The following is a 19,262-nucleotide window of genomic DNA, read 5'->3' as shown; positions in this document are numbered from 1 at the left end:
CCGGTAGTGGCAGGAATGTGAAATGTTTTGAAACACGTACTGAGGTGAGTTTTTTTGTTACTGTCGGGATATGGGGAGAGGGTTAAGACGATTACTTACGTATTTGTTGACATTAACTTCGACGATCAACATGGACACGGAGCATTTGATTTGTTTTGTGGAATGTTGCCGTACGCAACCGATGATAAGAAATACCTTGCCCGCGCAAAACACAGTTCGAAAGAGGTTATGGTAGCACACAGACCGCCATCTGTTGCTACGACGTTCAATTATACCGCACACGTTCTCAAGTTCAGATTGAACGCCTTGATTAATAGGCAACTTCTCTGACATAAAAGCTGAAACACGCTTCAAATCGCTGACTCACAACAGTGACGTCATGACACACTTTGAACTGAACATCCAGTATATATTGTCCTTGCCTTCCCCTGGCTTGCCAGTTGTTCTCCTTGTCTATCCCTCATCTTCCCCTTGGCTAACCCTCGTCTCATCCTTGCCTACGGTCGACCTGGTTGGCGAGTTGGTATAGCGCTGGCCTTCTATGCCCAAGGTTGCGGGTTCGATCCCGGGCCCATGGTATTTAAGTGTGCTTAAATGCGACAGGCTCATGTCAGTAGATTTACTGGCATATAAAAGAACTCCTGCGGGACAAAATTCCGGCACATCCGGCGACTGTGATAAAACCTCTGCAGTTGCGAGCGTCGTTAAATAAAACATAACATTTAACATCCTTGGCTACCCCTCGTTTTCCCCTCGTCTATACCTCGTCTTCCCCTTGTTTCCCTCGTCTTCCCCTTGTTTCCCCGTCGTCCTCCCGTTATCTTCCCCTCGTCCATCTCTTGTCCTCTCCTCGCCAACCCCTTCTCCTCCCCTTGTCTACCCCCCGTTTCCTTCGTCTTTCCCTTTTCATAGTCCTACCCTTGTTCTCCTCGTCTTATTCTTGTTTCCTTCGTCTTCCCGTTATCTTCCCCTCGTCCATCTCTTGTCCTCTCCTGGCCAACCCCTTCTCCTCCCTTGTCTACCCCCCGTTTCCTTCGTCTTTCCCTTGTTTTCATAGTCTTACCGTCGACCTGGTTGGCAAGTTGGTATAGCGCTGGCTTTCTATGCCCAAGGTTGCGCGTTCGATCCCGGGCCAGGTCGATGGTATTTAAGTGTGCTTAAATGCGACAGGCTCTTGTCAATAGATTTACTGGCATGTAAAAGAACTCCTGCGGGACAAAATTCCGGCACATCCGGCGACGATAATATAACCTCTGCAGTTGCGAGCGTCGTTAAATAAAACATAACATTTAACATCCTTGGCTACCCCTCGTTTTCCCCTCGTCTATACCTCGTCTTCCCCTTGTTTCCCTCGTCTTCCCCTTGTTCCCCCATCGTCCTCCCGTTATCTTTCCCTCGTCCATCCCTTGTCCTCTCCTCGCCCACCCCTTGTCCTCCCCTTGTCTACCCCCGTTTCCTTCGTCTTTCCCTTGGTTTCATTGTCTTACCCTTGTTCTCCTCGTCTTATTCTTCTTCCCCTCGCCTACCGTTTGTTCCTCTTCTCTTCTCCTTGTTTTCCTCATATTCATCTTGTAGCGGCGAGAGGGGATTGCATTTTTATGTGACGGTAAATTCCCAACTTCCCTCCTCCCCATACCTAGTGAGATGAAAGATATACTCTACTCCAACCACGAGAAAGTCTCTGGGGAATGAGACGAAGCGGGATAATGCTGTGAATGAATGTTGATGTCATAAGATGTCATAAGATCACACACGTGGGTACTCGTATCTCTATTGGCTAGCTCTCAAAGCAGAAACTTACTTACACTACCCTAGTTACAAAATTAGATCACTGTTAATCTCCTGGTCTTTTAATCCCTCCATATAGGACATAACATATGCAGGAGAGCGCATGGTTTTTAAACTGACGTTATAACGGTAATATTATCTATCTACTTCGCTCCAATAGATGACGCAATAGTAAGCACATTCCTTTCACGGTTAATCTCCTGGTTGGAGAACAGTAGTTCTACAGGGTTCTACGTAAAAAGGCGAAGAATATGAGAAGAGGAAAGAGAGAAGAAGATGAGCACGAGAGGAGGATGCGGAAAAGAAGGAATACAAGGGACACACAAAGGAGAGGAGAAAGATTCGTATGTCGTCTTGTACTGTGCATGAACCCATCCCTGAGGCAAGCTTGCTCGCGATGTCACTTTGATATACTACTTCGAACACAGGCATTTCCGTTTCATGTCAAGTACTGTACTAACTGGCGTCCTGGTCCCATACATCACGCTGAAGTAAGAATGACGTCGTGCTAATGGCAACTTTCTGCACGAGACGCAACCTGACTGACTCGAAGAAGACTGTACATCGTTTTCCACTCCGAAGTGGCTGGACGGACAACCGCCACTATCACCCACCGAGCTACTTTCAAGCCTGTTTATTTTCTCCCCCCCCCCCAAGCTGAGATGTTTATTTTCCTTTACACCTGACCCCAGTATAAGGCCAGAATAACTTAACCTACCGTCAGTATAACGAAAGAGTGTGTTACAGAAAGCCATAAATAAGTTTCGTGTTAATGGTTTCTTAAAAAAACTTTAGGAAGAAAACCCACATGAAATAATAAACACTCCCGCATCCCATTGTAATCGCGTGCGCTCTGTAGTTCTTCAACTGTTCTTCCTTCGGCTTTATTATTGTGTCGAGGAGCTGACACGCGGGGTCATGCGTTGCACATACCGAGATAACTGTGACGTCATTCCACGGAATTTTAAATAATCATTCCTTCAAACACAGACAAGAGGATTCAAGTGTGAGAAGACTATTCTTTGCAGTGTAAGTAAAATCAGACGCGAAGACTGGCGGCCTACTCTCTGTCCATTATTTATGTAGGCAGTGTCTGTGGCATTAAAATAAAACGCGTATCCATATGCATTTACTTTGCACTTCGACTACATTTTAAAGGTATTGTGAGGTCAAACTTAACATGGACTGTAGGCACTCCCCCGCTGTGACGTTTCTTAGTCAAACCAAAGACTTGGAATCGTGAACTTCCTGTGCTATACAGTAAGATAGTGAGAATCTTTTTATAAGCCTACATAAACGAATACATACTGTACATACTTGCTGCGTCTAATGGGTTTTACTTCACTTAGATTAGAGAATACACGTCCCACAACCCTGGGAATAAAAAATATATAAGCCACCCTACCCCATTATCTCCTGGCCTAGTTGCCTTATAAGTGGTACCTTCTTGGTATCACTTATGATGAGGTTCAAACCTGTCTTCGGACAGTTGACTAAACAACAAAGAACAATTAGTATTATGAATATTAATATCATCAACTGTTTAAACATTTACAACACATACTTTGAATTCACGCATTCAATGCTTTCACGGTACATTGCTGCTGCGCTAAAATTTACAGCATAGTCCTAACTCTAGCTCTCATTCAATTGGCATTAGGAATAGAGTTCTATACATCTAAAAACAACTCGTACGATACCTAAAACAACCTGTAACAAAAAACCAAACTTAAAAAGCAACTTGCACGATAGGCCAACCAAACAACTTGCACGATAGGCCAACCAAACAACTTGCACGAAACCTAAAAACAACTTGCACGATACCTAAAAACAACTTGCATCACATCCAAAAATAACTTGCACGACACTTAAAAACAGCTTACACGATATTTAAAAAACAGCTTGCACGATATTTAAAAAACAGCTTACACGATATTTAAAAACAGCTTGCACGACATTTAAAAACTACTTGCACGATATTAAACAACTACTTGCACGATATTAAACAACTACTTGCACGATATTAAACAACTTGCACGATATCAAACAACTACTTGCACGATACTAAAAACTACTTGCACCTCAGTACTAGCGTGGATTACATTTGTAATCCATCTCTTTTTTATATACAATCAATTCTTTTGTACGTATGAATATGTAATTTTACAACATATATAAGTAATAGTATCACTATCATTACTTTACTGATCCTATTAAACTGTTTGTGATATAACAATGTGACTATTTTAACTTTAATATTTAAATTAGTGATATCAAAATATGAGTGGTATTATGATGTAAAGAATGTAATTAAAAACTCTATTGCTATTCTTATATAGACTTTATTGTTAGTTATTATAAACTACACTCTAGAGTTATCTTCTACTCCTAAAATTTAAGTCACTATTGGGTTCAAGTACATGACTGTTTCATATGAGAATAAATCATTGTTCTGCATTATATTGCAGGATAAAATAACCACTGCAACAACAGAAACTATGTGTAAAAATGTCTTATGAATGGCTTATAGGAATAAATAAAATTACAAAATAAGGAAGTCGGAAATATGCTCTTGTATTCTCTCCTGTTCAGAACACTGGCGTTAGCACTCGCACGGATTAAAATTGTAATACACTCTAAAAACATAATATTGCTACACAGAAAAAAGTCACAATTATATCCAAACTCTCCAGACATCAGAGCTAAACTGTGACAAGAAGGTACTGAAAATTTCACACTATCAGCGGAGATGTGATGACGTAATAATCAACAGTGGATTACAAATGTTTGCCGCGCGAGTATTGGAGGACTAAAAAACTACTTGCACGATATTAAAAAACAACTTGCACGATATTAAAACACTACTTGCACGAAATTAAAAAAAACTACTTGCACAATATTTAAACTATTTGCACGATATTAAAATAACTACTCGCACGATATTAAAAACTACCGGTACTTGTACAATATTTAAAAACTACTTGCACGATACTTAGTGTCTACATTAACATGATACCTACAAAGATAAATTATTTCAAATAACCCCAAAAATTTGTATAATATCACACTTCAAAATTACAAGACACAATTTTTTATAGCATTGATTTTTTTTTTTTAATTATTGTGACTCAATTGTGACAATTTTTTGTTAAGCAAGGTGTCTCCCCACGAAATTTTATAGACCTGCTGCAGTTTTATTATGTTTTGTGCGTATATTACATTTTTTGTTGTTGTTTAGCCCACTCTCCGAAGACACATTGGAACCTCATAAGTGAGCCTATAAAGCTCACTCATGAGACAACTAATCAGATCAACCTAACGTTTGGAACTATCAGAATATTAGTTTACAAGAGTAGAATTGTGATATATTTCCGTTACGCTATTAGTGCAATATAGTAGGTAGTCTTTTTTAATGCAAGTAATATCCCAAACTTTTGAAAAAACTTAATAATAATAATAATAATAATAATAATAATAATAATAATAATAATAATAATAATAATAATGTTTATTTTCAGAAAAATGTAATAAAAAGAAATTGTAAATATACAAAATTCTAGCACACTCCTGAAAGAGAGCGATCTCGTGCTCAAGGGAGGATTAGATACATAATAAAAGTTACATGCATAAATTACAATAAAATAACATTAAAAAAAATTAATATACAATTATAACAAATTGTTTACATACATTTTTTAATTAGTCTGCCGAGTTAGCTCTGTGATAGTGCGTCTGCCTACAGACTAGCCGGCCAGAGTTCGATTCCCGGCGGGGTCAAAAATTTTCATATAAAATTTCTACTTTGGGACTAGGAAAGATGGCGGTGCACAACTCAAATATCACTGTTGATAGTGATTCGTCCGTCCGATGGGGACGTTAAGCCTGGCGGTCCCTTTGGTGCTATTCGACAGGAGTAGGCTACGTGGCGGCACCGGGTTTCCCCGTCCCCCTTCCTCAACATCATCAACCTCACCCATTCCCTATACTACACTTACACAAACACGAACACATACACATACACATACACATACACTCACCCTAGTAGACGACACAACTCATCACAGATACACAACATGCATGACATGGCCCGCCGAAGTGGTGTGCAACTTGAAAATGGGTCTACCCGCAATATGAGGAACCCGAATCACACACACACACACACACACACACACACATTTTTAAATTTGAAACTGTTGGAGATAAATAGATGAGGATATTTCTTTTATTAATTTGTTATTGATTCTAGGGCCGATATTAGTACTGTGGTTGAAAGCAGTGCTCGTTAAACACTTGGGTTCAAACAAACGTTTTGTATCCACGCCTTTGGTTTTTGTGTTTATAAGCATATGATCTGAAATATGCGTGATATTTATGTATTTTTGTACTTGGTTGTTTAACGACGCTGTATCAACTACGACGTTATATTTAGCGTCGATGGAATTAGTGATAGCGAGATATTTGGCGGGATGAGGACGAGGATTCGCCATAAATTACCTGACATTTACCTTACGTTTGGGGAAAACCTCGGAAAAAACCCAACCAGGTAATCAGCCTAAGCGGGAATCGAACCCGCGCCCGACCGAAACTTCTGATCAGCAGACAAGCGCCTTAGCCGACTGAGCTACGTCGGTGGCTATTTTATGTATAAAATTTCACAATACGTTGATATAAAGTCGATGTATTTTCAAGACTTTAAATTCTAAAAACAATTTTTCTGTAGGAAAATCAATAAACATTTTTAAATTATTCTTCTCTGTAATAAATCTAGTGGATTAAGGTTAGTTTTAGAAGTAGGCTACTACCCAAATGTTCGTATTTTTTATCAAGAATTATGGCAACCCTGCATTTCTATCCCGCATCACGTGATTCTCCATGTCAATCAAGGAGAAGAATTGCCCCTCGCAACCCGCTTTCAAGGACAAACCAACGCAGCCCAATTCTACAACCCATTCTGACAGTCCTGCAGTAGGCCCTATTCTCTTCAATTCGCAGATACTGTAGCACAATATTAACAACGTTAGTTTGTACATTATATGCAGCGCACTACATTTTTAATTACAATGACACACTCAACAACGCAAATGCCCCGCAGCGAGTTACAATTACAAAACCAATAAACAAAAGCAAGGCATATTATTTACTATATAAATAAACAAACCGACGCGACGATCTGTTAGAGATCGTGTAACTGTTGATGAATTTATCAATCACAACTGCTGCATTATTCAATAACGTGTTTTATAATTTAGGTTCTTCTATTTTTTATGACTTAACGACAAGATTAATGAACTTGTATAACATATGACAGAATATGAATTACATATTTAACATATTAAACATGTAAGATTTCTCAGAACTCATTTCGATACACCGCTAACGCAATTAGTGGAAAATCCGGTTACTGAAAGTAGCCAGTTTGCTTCCTTATTACCGCGGTACCTATCTCTGTGCTGCAACAACAGGTTTTCTCGCGGCAGTCTACCGAGTTCTTTGCCGGGATGAACGCATTCCTGACGGGGAATGGGAACGCATCAGGGCCAATCAAGGTTGCGACTTGTAGCTTACCGCTCTCTGGAGATGAACAAAATTAACTGCCGCTCTCGCTCGCTATGTTTGTTGCAGTTTGTCTTTCGAGTCTCGTCTCGTAACTCTTGTGCGCTTCGAGTCTCGCTCATCATTCAATAGCATTTTGTCGGCGTGGAAAGATTTCGTAACTTTGAAAAACATGCATAATTTAAATAAATAACATTATAAATGTTTGAGACAAAAAGACAAAACAAAACAGTATCATAGTTATCAAAATGTTCTGGTTTTATTATCAGATATTACCCAAGGTTATATAAATACAAAAAAAAAAAATCTCAAATAAATTTGCATTTCTAAGAAACATAAAACATAACGCTAAATAAAGCGTTAATACTTTTTTTTTTCTTGAGATTGTACATTTGATCTCAAACATACGAAAATAAAAATCCTGGTCTTTTAATAAGAGCCTAGTAATTAAATAAAGATTGGAGAACGGATTATTATACACTGGAAGGTAGAGATGATGTTTCAAATAGGCTAATTGCTTGTTTATACATATATAACGTTGCCAAAACAGCTAAAAGTTTAGTCTGGTCTGTGAGTATAAAGAACTGTAACGATTCAAGGCTGCTTGACGTTCGAGACTCGACAATTCACGAAGTATTGAAACGCTTACAAGCAGTCTTTACATCAACGACGCGATGAGATGTAGTCAATATTGTCGTGCGGGTTTTCGGCTTTGCGGGCGCTGTTAGTCTTGCTTTCTCGATCGTCGTTCAACTCTACCCCTCTCATAGGTCGAACACAAGTCTTCCTCGAATCCTAGGCGATAGTGCGCGTCCTGTTCAACTTTTTTGACGTGTTTAAAAGGAGTTGTTTAGGATATCCGTATGTTATTTTTTCAAAGTATTCCGCCCAATTCAATTATCTTTCTTGGCATCAAGTTGAACATACTGATTTGATTACTAAATTTGTAATGTCTGTTCGGAAGCTCTGGTCTTCCCGAACTTTTGAGACCGCGGCGCCCTTTAAATGTCACATTTTCCGTGCGACGCCCCTGTACCCAAAAATTTAAAACAATGCCCAAATTCGATATAGTGTTATTTAAAAAAAATAGAATACATTACTAGCTTTAATTTTTTAAAATGTAAAAATACAAAATTAGAATAAAATTATAGAACTTATTGAATAAAAAGAAGAAGATTCGATAGGAATATTTGTGTTGTATTTAATAGGCCTCTTGTGGGGAGAAAAGGCTAATTGGGATTTCCCGGTCTCTGATCGGATCAAAAATCCTGAATAAAGAAAACCCTTGTGGTGAATTTCGATGAAATTTCGAGAATCTAATTAATCAAATCCACTCTCACCTCCAAGATGGTACCTCTCTGGAGTCTTTTAAGATGTGGAACAGAGTGATGTACGGAAAACAACGGGAAGCTACTACAACTGTATTTCTCAAGAAAAATTGCAGATATGAAAAAGAAGTAAGGTAGAGGAAAATAGTGAAGTGCTTCGTGTGAGTGATGGCAGTGTATGGGACAGAAAGATGGACATTACGACGAAGTGAAGAGAAACAACAGGAAGCATACCATACCATACCCAATACAAAGATAAACATGCAGGCGTGGACATAAATATTCATACACTGCAGCTGAATGAGAAAAATCTACAATGTTCTGCTGTTAGCAGAGCAAAAGATGCACGAGTTTGTTTTACATTTACTGTCCATTCATCAATGTATATGTACATATCAATACATAACAGAAAATATTATTTTAGAAGAATAAATAAATGTACATTCCCAACATTTGCATTTTTTGCTGGACATACGTATTCATACTGCAACATGAGGTACACTTTAAACAGGAGAACGAACAAATACTTATACTTCAGTACTACTCAATATGTATTCCCTTTTATGGATAACCTTCCGCAATTTGTTACGATATGGAATAATAGTACATTATGCAACGAGCCTATAATGATAGTAATTAAGACGCGAGTATGTTTGTTTATGAAACGAGCGCAAGCGAGTTTCATAATTTTCATACGAGCGTCTTAATTACCATTATAGGCAAGTTTCATACGACTTTTTATGCTCGACCATATTTCTAACTTGAAATTATTCAGAAGTATTCATTTTATTCGTATCTGACTGAAGATCGGAAGTGACCTTGTGCATAGCTCGTAAATTGTGAGATGTGCGCAGACGCGAAAGTATTAATTTTTTCCGAGGAACAGTATTGTCATTGACCTTGATGTAATCTAGAGAATAACATGAACTAATTTTGATATAATCTGGAAATTGATTTAGAATTGAAAAACGAGATGACAAATTGAATTTATTTGAATATTATTTACAATTAACGCTAATTATTATAGTAACAGAACATAACCTTCTGCGACAGTATTGGATTTCCAGCCTCCGTGACGTTTCCCTCGTCTTTCGATTGCATATCCGAGAATAATCGAAAACCTGAACTTTAATGAATAGGTGTACTTTAATGACATGCATTAAAGGACTGCTACCAGGTGTATAATTACTACATTTCGGCATGGTCGAGCATAAAAATAATTATACTTGTTTGTTTCAATATTTATATCATGCTTCTCTTGCAAAAGTACCACTTTGAATCTATCCTGGATAGATACAGTATTTCATATCTTCTTATTCTAGATGGTCCACAGAATTTCAATCTGGGGACTGAACCGGAATTCTCTGTGTGTAAGGAGTGTGATAAAGCAATCAGAGCCGCAAGTTTTGAGTCGATATCCTGCGGAAAGTAATAGGCCTAGCTAGGGACTGTACTTTGTCCCAGGAGGCTATAAGGTTAAGCATTACTGGAGTCTTTACTGTAGCAGATAGTAGAGAGAGAGAGAGAGCAGACGAGCGAGGTGTCGAGCGGCGAGGGTGGAGATAACTTCCCCTACTGGCGTTCGCTGTTTTACGATTTATCCGCGGATTGCTGCGTGCATGCAGCAAACGAAGCACTTGTGTCTGCTCACGCGACTTCTGTTTGGTCAAGTTGGGCAGAACAAAAGCATAGACCACTTTAACAACAACACTAATATTTACAATTTATATTATTTACACTATGTTTACTACTTGCACTATGATAAAGAATGTAGGCCTACAATGATCAAACATTATTTACACTATTACTATATGCACAGTGTTGTGTACTATAATGAAAAGTATTTTATTTTATAATATACTATAGCCTGCTTCAGACATTGACTACTTTCAAAAGCAGACTTCCAAAAAGATTGCTTTTCGTCTCTAGAATATGGTCTCTCTTCAATTATGACTTTTATGAAATACAGTGTCATTTTTATTTTAATATTTCAATTGTTCTTCATTATGAAATATCATTTCTTTCATAAAAATTGTCTTATTTAACAATGAATTGTAACTGTGTAACTCTTGGAATTACATGTAACCAAACACATATACATTTTGCTATTATTATTATTATTATTATTATTATTATTATTATTATTATTATTATTATTATTATTATTATTAGGAAAATATTTGGGGCTAAGTGGGATGAAGTTACAGGAGAATGGAGAAAGGTACACAACACAGAACTGCACCCATATTATTCTTCACCTGACATAATTAGGAACTTAAAATCCAGAAGTTTGAGATGGGCAGGGCATGTAGGACGTATGGGCGAATCCAGAAATGCATATAGAGTGTTAGTTGGGAGGCCGGAGGGAAAAAGACCTCTAGGGAGGCCGCGACGTAGATGGGAGGATAATATTAAAATGGATTTGAGGGAGGTGGGGTATGATGATAGAGACTGGATTAATCTTGCACAGGATAGGGACCGATGGCGGGCTTATGAGAGGGCGGCAATGAACCTTCGGGTTCCTTAAAAGCCATTTGTAAGTAAGTAAGTATTATTATTATTATTATTACATTGTTTTCTGTGTTGCTGTTATTTATATTTGCTATGCATTTTTATATTGGTTGAGTGGAAGAGAAGGCCTTATGGTCTTAACTCTGTTAGTGAAAATAAATGAATTAAATAAATGAAAAAAAAATTTTTTCAATTGTAGGAAACAACATCGTAGTATCAGTCTACATCACTATAATACATAGCAAACAGTCTGAGAGGTCTAGTTTTGAATCATGAATAGAACGTCAACTTCACCACAAACAAGATGCTGTGGCAAGCGACAAATATGACGTCACGTAAATATAGTCTATGAATAGCTAATCTTATCTCCATACGCCCTAGGACAAAATACGGACCCTAGTACTAGCCATTCTCAACACCAAAATCATCCACACTTTTCTGCAACTCTTCATGATGTCTAAATGTAGGAACCTACCTAAGGTTCCCTCAGTGAATTTTGTAACTTGGGCTTCCTGGCAACAAAATTCCAACGTCATTTAGGAAATGCTGAATTTATTTTCGTCAGACTCTTGTTCTTGTTAATGATGTGCAGTATATAAGTCTTCTACGTAACCTGTCTGTACCATGCTCGATTAAAATGTCTGCGAATAATTAGTGGGGAAACTTTTTTTCCGAAGTATTGTAACTTATGTACACCCTTTGACACGGAAATTTGTCGCTGTTCAGAGAAAAGGGTGTACTTGTGCTTATATGTCTGAGGTGGACACTTTTTTTTAAGTACAGTAGGCCTATTAAGTTTTTATTTAGCAGTAAGTTTCTGAGGGTAAACAACTCCCATTCTATATGACTACTTTTTTTTTTATTTTGTGTCACTTGACAATGCTCTACTCAGTCTACAAAATCGCACGACTTCTTCGAATTGTGTCCGTAATTTTCGAATATGATATGGTAAGACCATAAAACAAACGAAGATATAATATTATCGGAGCATAAAGTCAAACCTGTCCTTGAAAAAATCCACCAATACAGGAATAAACGAAGACTTGATGTTGGAAGAATGACGAGGAATAGGTTACCAAATTTAATTTTATAGTACCAATCAACATGGAAATGAAGTCAAGGTAGCCCTCGTAGAAGAATTCCGAATGAACGATGAGAACGAAACAAGCTACTACGTTCAGACCTTGATTATTGATGATGATTTATTCTTGTGGAATAACGATATAATAATTTGTCCTCTTCTACCGTGATTTCCTTCCTTTTGCGCCCCTATTTGACTTCCTGCAGTACAGCTACAACAAACAAGCCGCTTTGCTACGTACAATATGTCCGTAGCCAACTGAAGCCTGCTGAGCAACATAGTGTTGTTTCTATGCATTTTCTTCTTCTCGGCATCAGGCGTATAAGTATGTACAGTATGTCTAGCCAAAGCCAGTGTATGCCTAAAAAGTTCTTTATTTTAAAACTTTAATCGCATTAAATCGGTTACGTTTTGATTATATTCTTAGCAATTTAATGGCACATACTTGCTACATACACGATTCTATTAACAGTTATATTTTAAATAAAAAGCCATCGGCGTAGCTCAGTCGGTAGCACGTTCGCTGTTGATCCGAGCTGCGTTCGGGCGTGGGTTCGATTCCCGTTTAGGCTGGTTACCTAGTTGAGTTTGAACGTTATTAAACTTTTATACATTTGACATTCAAAAAATCTGATCACACTTTCTGTTAATACGCTGACGTCATTATTATAGCAGCCCTTTAGACGACAAATTGTGTGTTTAAAACAAAGTACTTTCGAATCCAGCCAGCCATGAGGGGGGATATTTGTAATTATATTAGCAAAAGCCGTCCTAAATAAGGGTTCGATATATCGGCCTACTAATCAATTCACAAAGAACAATGGTTAAAAACAATTATGTGACAATTTGAAATAAAGAAGAAAACATTAAGATAAATATTATGGATTTATTAATTTGTCCTACAGAATAGCTAGCAGTGCATCATAACTGCGGAATCCCGGCCAAATAAGTCTACAGAATAGCTAGCAGTGCATCATAACTGCGGAATCCCGGCCAAATAAGTCACTCAACTGAGTGCGCTCCTAATATAATGGCAGTTGACACTAGACATATACGTCAACATATATGCCTAACTTGGAGTCAGGCCACAAGGGAAACACTGAAGGAGGAAGGTTCGATCCGGTGCTGTGGATTAAATTCGGCGTAGCTCAGTGGTCAGAGCGCTTGGTACGTAGAACCAAGGGTCCGGGTTCGATCGCCGGCGCCGGAGTGAATTTTTCTCCTCAAATATTAATTAAGATAAATGATAAGAAAACAGGAAATCATTTACAATAACTAAATGAATGTGACATAATGATTCCATTATTATTCGTACATAAATAGGGGCGATTAATAAATGCGAGAGTATAAAGACAGAAATAATTAATTTCAATTTAAAACAACTCATAGCGTCATATTCATGTGAGAATAGTTTCGACTATCAATTGCATTGTTGTCTCGAGATTAGGCCTCTTGGAATGAGGAAGAAATTATGACGTAATTAACGAAAAAAATTCGCTCTGTTAAATTTAAATGCGGGCAGTATAAAGACAGTAATGAAAAGAACTTAATTCTATTTCAAATCCCAATGGAGTGTGTGAAATGGACAAACAAAATAGCAAATGAAGCTGTGCAAGAAACAGTGGGTGAAGAAAGAATAGGCCTAATGCTGAAATTGACCAGGATGGGAAAAAGAAATTTGCTGGGCCGCTTGCTAAGAAGAAAGTGTCTATTGAAGGATGTATTGGAAGGATTGGTGAACGGAAGAAAAGTTCGGGGCAGAAGAAATCAGATAACATTAAAATGCGTGGATCACATGCGGAGACTAAGAGGAGGGCGGAAAATAGGAAAGATTGGAGAATGCTGGGTTTGCAGTGAAATGCATGCTTTTGGGCAGAACAGAATGAATGAAACCATATCGCTAGCAACAATAATTACATGGACATAAATGATTGCGCAGTTCATATTGAGTTGTTAATAAAAGATGTATAAGGTAAAAAGTTCCCTCCCCCCTTCTTTTTTTGTAACTAGAATGCAATATCTCATAGTATTAATAAAGCATCGCTATATAACATAGTAGCTACTTTATGTATCTTATGATAAAATAACATCAATATTCTGCTCATTATAAAAATAAACAGGCATACAGTGGATGCTCTTAAGTTCGACAGAAAACAAGTTCGACATTCTATAGTTCGACTGCTTACGAAGGAGAATTAGACACTCCCCTATACGGGCACTAAGAAATGAGTTTGTCATTTGAATGGGAATTGGTTCTGTGTTTTGCAGTGATACTTTTGTTAAAGGAAAACAGAATATTTTATTGATTAGGACATCCATATTTAATCACTGATTTTAAATAATAAACTCTTCTTTTTCTATTTGAGAATTTTGCCGTTTGTGAGACGGAACTGTCGAAACCCACTGTGGTACTAGAAGCGCATACACAAGTCTCGGGGCGGGCAGGAAATGCAAGGACAGTACTGTATTCGATGTTGGATAAACAATAAGAATTTATATTCATTTCACCTGCCACACCCACTACCCTTATTGGACTGAACTTTCAATTCTGTTCAGTCGAACTTAGGACAGTCCACTGTACTTGTACATAATAAGAACCATAGTTTACAGGTCTACCGCTCTTGATTTGTACAAATTACTGTAGCTATAAGGAACAAATCGCCGTTAAATCAAGAAACATACACAAGCACTGAGAATTGCTCGAAGACATTTCGCGTTAATATCACCTAGTACAAAGTGTGCGTTTATGCATTTCTCGAGCTTCGCTCAAATTGATTTCAATGCCAGCTACCAATTTTTCTCTTTAGCTACAGTAGGCAGAAAGAAAGGTTTGTTCTTTCTTCGCTATACCATAGCTCTATTCCATTCGACTTCCAACGCAATCGGTTGACATACGATAAGGATCAAATTGCCCATATACAAAGGTCAATGCCACTATTCCAGGAAAGACACTTGGGGAATTTTCCTCTTCAATGTTTGAGGGCCTCTCCTCCATTAACTAGTAGGAGTTTATTTACTAGAGACTACGACCTTTACTATCATATTAAAACATCTGTTGTGCACGATCGGATATTGATAAAATACAATTTTCTGTATTCACAAAAATTAAAATTCGATCCTCTGGCAACTACATAGGCATAATAAAGCTGTCGTTCATACAAATTGCTTAACTATCTCAGATATTCGTCTTGATTCCATACATGCAATTATTAATGAAAAAGAAATATAAATTCGCCAACTGAAAAAGAAAATGCGATCTTTCATTCGAACTTAAAAAACAGACTTCAGGTTTTAGAAAAAAAATAAACAGTACCTAATAATGTAATAATTATAGCTATCATTTTTATTTCTGTTTATTCGTATAAGAATTATTACAAAATCAATTACTTTAAGAGATATCAAGAAAGTTAAGATATCATACGATCCTTAGGCGCCGATTACATGGGTGGTTCGCGTTCGGGACTCATGAAACGGATACATTTAATGGGGGCTCAGCATCCATCAGATTTTAGTGCTAAAATTAATTTCAATTTATATTTTCACTTTCGTGCCACGATGGGGAGAAAAAATAATTTTCATGGATCATAACAATGTGGCCTTTGCGAAACAGTATAATCTATCCAGTTTAGAAGATGCAATTTTTTTAAGTTTTTGATAGCTACCGATAGAGTTTTTTTCACCAAAGTTTACGCTACCATTCATCAGTAATCCCGGTCAAAGTTTCAAGTCTTATTCATTGACCACTGATGAATTGGCTTCAGTCAGTCATTGTACAGATACGTACACGTTTACCAGTTTTATTCGACTCAATACTATACGTGACACAGCGAAAAAAACTTATGAAGTTATGATATATAATTAATTATTTCAGTGTATATTTGCTTTTATAATATGTTGTATTGGCCTACATGCAGAATTAAATATTATAAGAATAATTCTCCCTCAGATTATACATTGTAGCTTAATTTAACATAGTCTACCGAGTCTGTTAAAATTTTCACAATTTAAAATATGCAACGTTAATTTACGTTTATCGATTTATGCCACAGTGTGAGCACCCAATGCAAAACTTAAAAGTCGGCGAATATGATACGATCGACTTAATTTCAATTATGCGAACTAAAAAAAAACTTTATTAATAATTGTCACAAATCACATGATTGAATTTAAAGTTTTGATCTTAGTTTGTACAATACACATTATTTGTTAACGTTATTACATAAATCCTCAATAGACTTAAATGCCTAAAATGCGTCATAACAATAATGTAGTTACGTCACATAAGTGGGTAATTGTTTATTCACCTTGTTGTCATGGCTAAGTGATAGGCTAAGTGTCATATTTCGTTCACGGCAGTAAAAATCTAAAATACGAATAATTATTCTATTATTAGTTCATTAAATGTAACTCGGTTATTAATGTATGCAATTTAAGGGGGCTTCTACTAAACGCATTTGCTAATAATTAAATTAAAAATAAAAAACCAACAGGAGCAGGCATTTAATGTAATTTTTACAGTCTTAAAGAATATTTTAAGATGAGCGACATAAGTTTTAGGTATATTTTGTTTTTCATTGTTTACTATTACGTAAGTCTCCATTATGTCGGAAAAAATCTTAAATCTCCATAAGTCTATAGGGCCTAGTACACACATCCCAGAAAAAAAATTAGGCCTATGTTAGAAAGCTGAAATTTTGTGTAGCTTTTCAGAACTCAATATGTTAGAAGTAACCTACACTATTATTACGAAGATATTGATCCATTCTTTTTTTTTTTTTTTACAGAAATTTTGAATTTTAGAGTTATTTTGGTAAACAAATGAATTCTTTTCAACATAATTAATTGAAAAAATATAGTTTTAAAAGTCTATTTTAAATATCTTATTAAGAACTAGTACATTAAAAAAATCAAGATCCTTACATCATTTAATTATTAGATGTGTGCACTCATTTCCATAACACAAACTTGGTTCACGGTAAGATATTAATTTTTACTCAATTTGTATTGTTTTTTTGGTCCAGGGAGAATAGGCCTACTCGTCTTATACGAAAACATTCGTCTTGTTATTCACTGATTTACAGTATTTACCGCGTGGTTCGCTATAGCTAGCGCCTTAGTCATCATTTTTCACGTGTAATAATAAACATAAAAAAACTATGTACCCAGAAGTGTCACACCTTAAAATATTTCTAAATCATCCAATATAACGCTGTAAAAATTACATCAAATTATGGCTTCAATTTCTATGCATCTGCAATTCAGATATTAAGATTTTGTCATGCGTTCTCGCACAAGTCCCCTAACTCAACCTGATGTTACTGAAATTAGCACTAAAGTAAATTCCAGTATGGTTTCCACCTGAAAGACCTCAGTTGAAGCGACTTTTACAAAACTGATAATCGTGACATCTACTAAACTGACTGCTAAAACGACGTCCTTTATGGATTCTCAAGGTTAGATTAAGTTAGACTAGGTCAGGGATTTTGTTTCGTATGCGATAAGAACTAGTTTACGTCGACTTGCTGGACTACTTCTGAGCACGATGCGTGAAATTTCTAGCTTTGAAACAAGAACGTCTTTTTTTAGTTCATAAAATAATTATTGACGGTAACTGTATATCGATCATCAATATTTACTACTGTGATATAATACAAACACTTTTTGCGAACATTAGAGTGTATCTTCTTATTTAAGTTAATGGTTTACGAATGTCTAGTATTGTAGTAATTGTCACTCTCACCGAATACCGGCAAATTTTTTCTCATGTTTCCTCCTAAAACCAGTATTTTCTCTACACTAATACTTTGATTCGCTTACGAACTGTAATGTTATGTAGTGCCCACACGTGTTACATGCGAAAATAAAGCATTATCGACCATAACCTCTCACACAGTAATCTGAAGTTGTGAATAATTCATTAGAAGTATACATAATATCATATTTAGTTTTAGACTTGGCGAAAATAAACGGAAACCACGTTCGTCAGCTGTTTGTGACATGTCGGAATTAAACCGCGTGATACATAACCTCTTCAGGTAATCACTTACTTTCTACTTAACTAAAACTTTCAGTACATACCTTGAGCAGAAATTCTGCAGACATGGAACAGAAGTATCAGCACCAAAAACCGAAGAATATGTAGCACAAGGTATTGGCAAAAGACCGGTCTAGCTAGAAACGCCATAGTATCAACAAACAGACTAGCAACCAAACTACGCGTGTTCACATACTGGGCGCTAGCAGCTGACTGACTACAAGCAACTCGTACGACTAGCTCTGTCACTCTGCCCGGTTAGTTCGCCAAGAAGCACTCCCCATCTTCGTCGAACGCGTGGTGTAGGAGAGCATCTCACTCTTTCTTCGGAGTTGCGCGTGAGCCGAGAGCAGGATCCTCGCAGGATCTAGCACCACCCACAATAAATGAGGTTTCATTCACTTAACGTTTCCCCGCCTTATAATCTACTCGTTGGACCGGAACCTTCCTGACAGCGCTAGACACCCCCTGCCAACCAATCAACTGCAACTCATAACATAGCGTTATAATCTTATTTGTCTGCTCATATATTTGTTTATTCCAATTCGTTTCATCCTCTCGGCAATTCTTTTGGAACGAATTAATTTATTCTGTACACAGACCGTGCCATTTCCAGACAGTAACAACAAGTGTCGCTTGCAGAGATATGCAAAGTATAGTACGATTTAATTGTGTCTAACTCCGTAACTTTGTCACGTCATATTACAAACAGCAAACCTTATTACGAAAATAAAACGACATTACTGAGGAGAATATGTATTCTTTAATAATGTTACAACTTGCTCCAGTAAGTGTGTCACAGTTTCTTTTTTTCCACTCTTCATTTAGTTCTAGCACAAAAAAAAAAAAGTTGAAGTATTGAAGTTAAAACAGCTGTAAAAAATTATGAACATAATATAATAATAATCCGTGGTGCTACAGCCCGTGAAGGGCCTAGACCGACCAGCCGGCTGCTGGTCTCACGCCC

General features: G+C 37.0%; 1 protein-coding gene across 1 annotated transcript in view; it reads right to left on the bottom strand.

Annotated features, from left to right (window-relative positions):
- Reck (Reversion-inducing-cysteine-rich protein with kazal motifs) overlaps positions 1–18,547 on the bottom strand; it is a 675,928-nt gene extending 657,381 nt beyond the window's left edge. The window contains exon 1 of the mRNA XM_069849335.1: positions 18,340–18,547. Within this exon, the coding sequence (XP_069705436.1) occupies positions 18,340–18,445 (106 nt within the window). The 5' untranslated portion in view covers positions 18,446–18,547. The remainder of the gene's footprint in view (positions 1–18,339) is intronic.
- Between the last annotated feature and the right edge of the window lie 715 nt (positions 18,548–19,262).

This window comes from Periplaneta americana, chromosome 16 (genome assembly GCF_040183065.1).
Source record: "Periplaneta americana isolate PAMFEO1 chromosome 16, P.americana_PAMFEO1_priV1, whole genome shotgun sequence".
NCBI classification, from domain to species: Eukaryota; Metazoa; Arthropoda; class Insecta; order Blattodea; family Blattidae; genus Periplaneta; species Periplaneta americana.
Note: the sequence above shows the minus strand (reverse complement) of the source record. Positions and strands in the feature narration are given on the sequence as shown.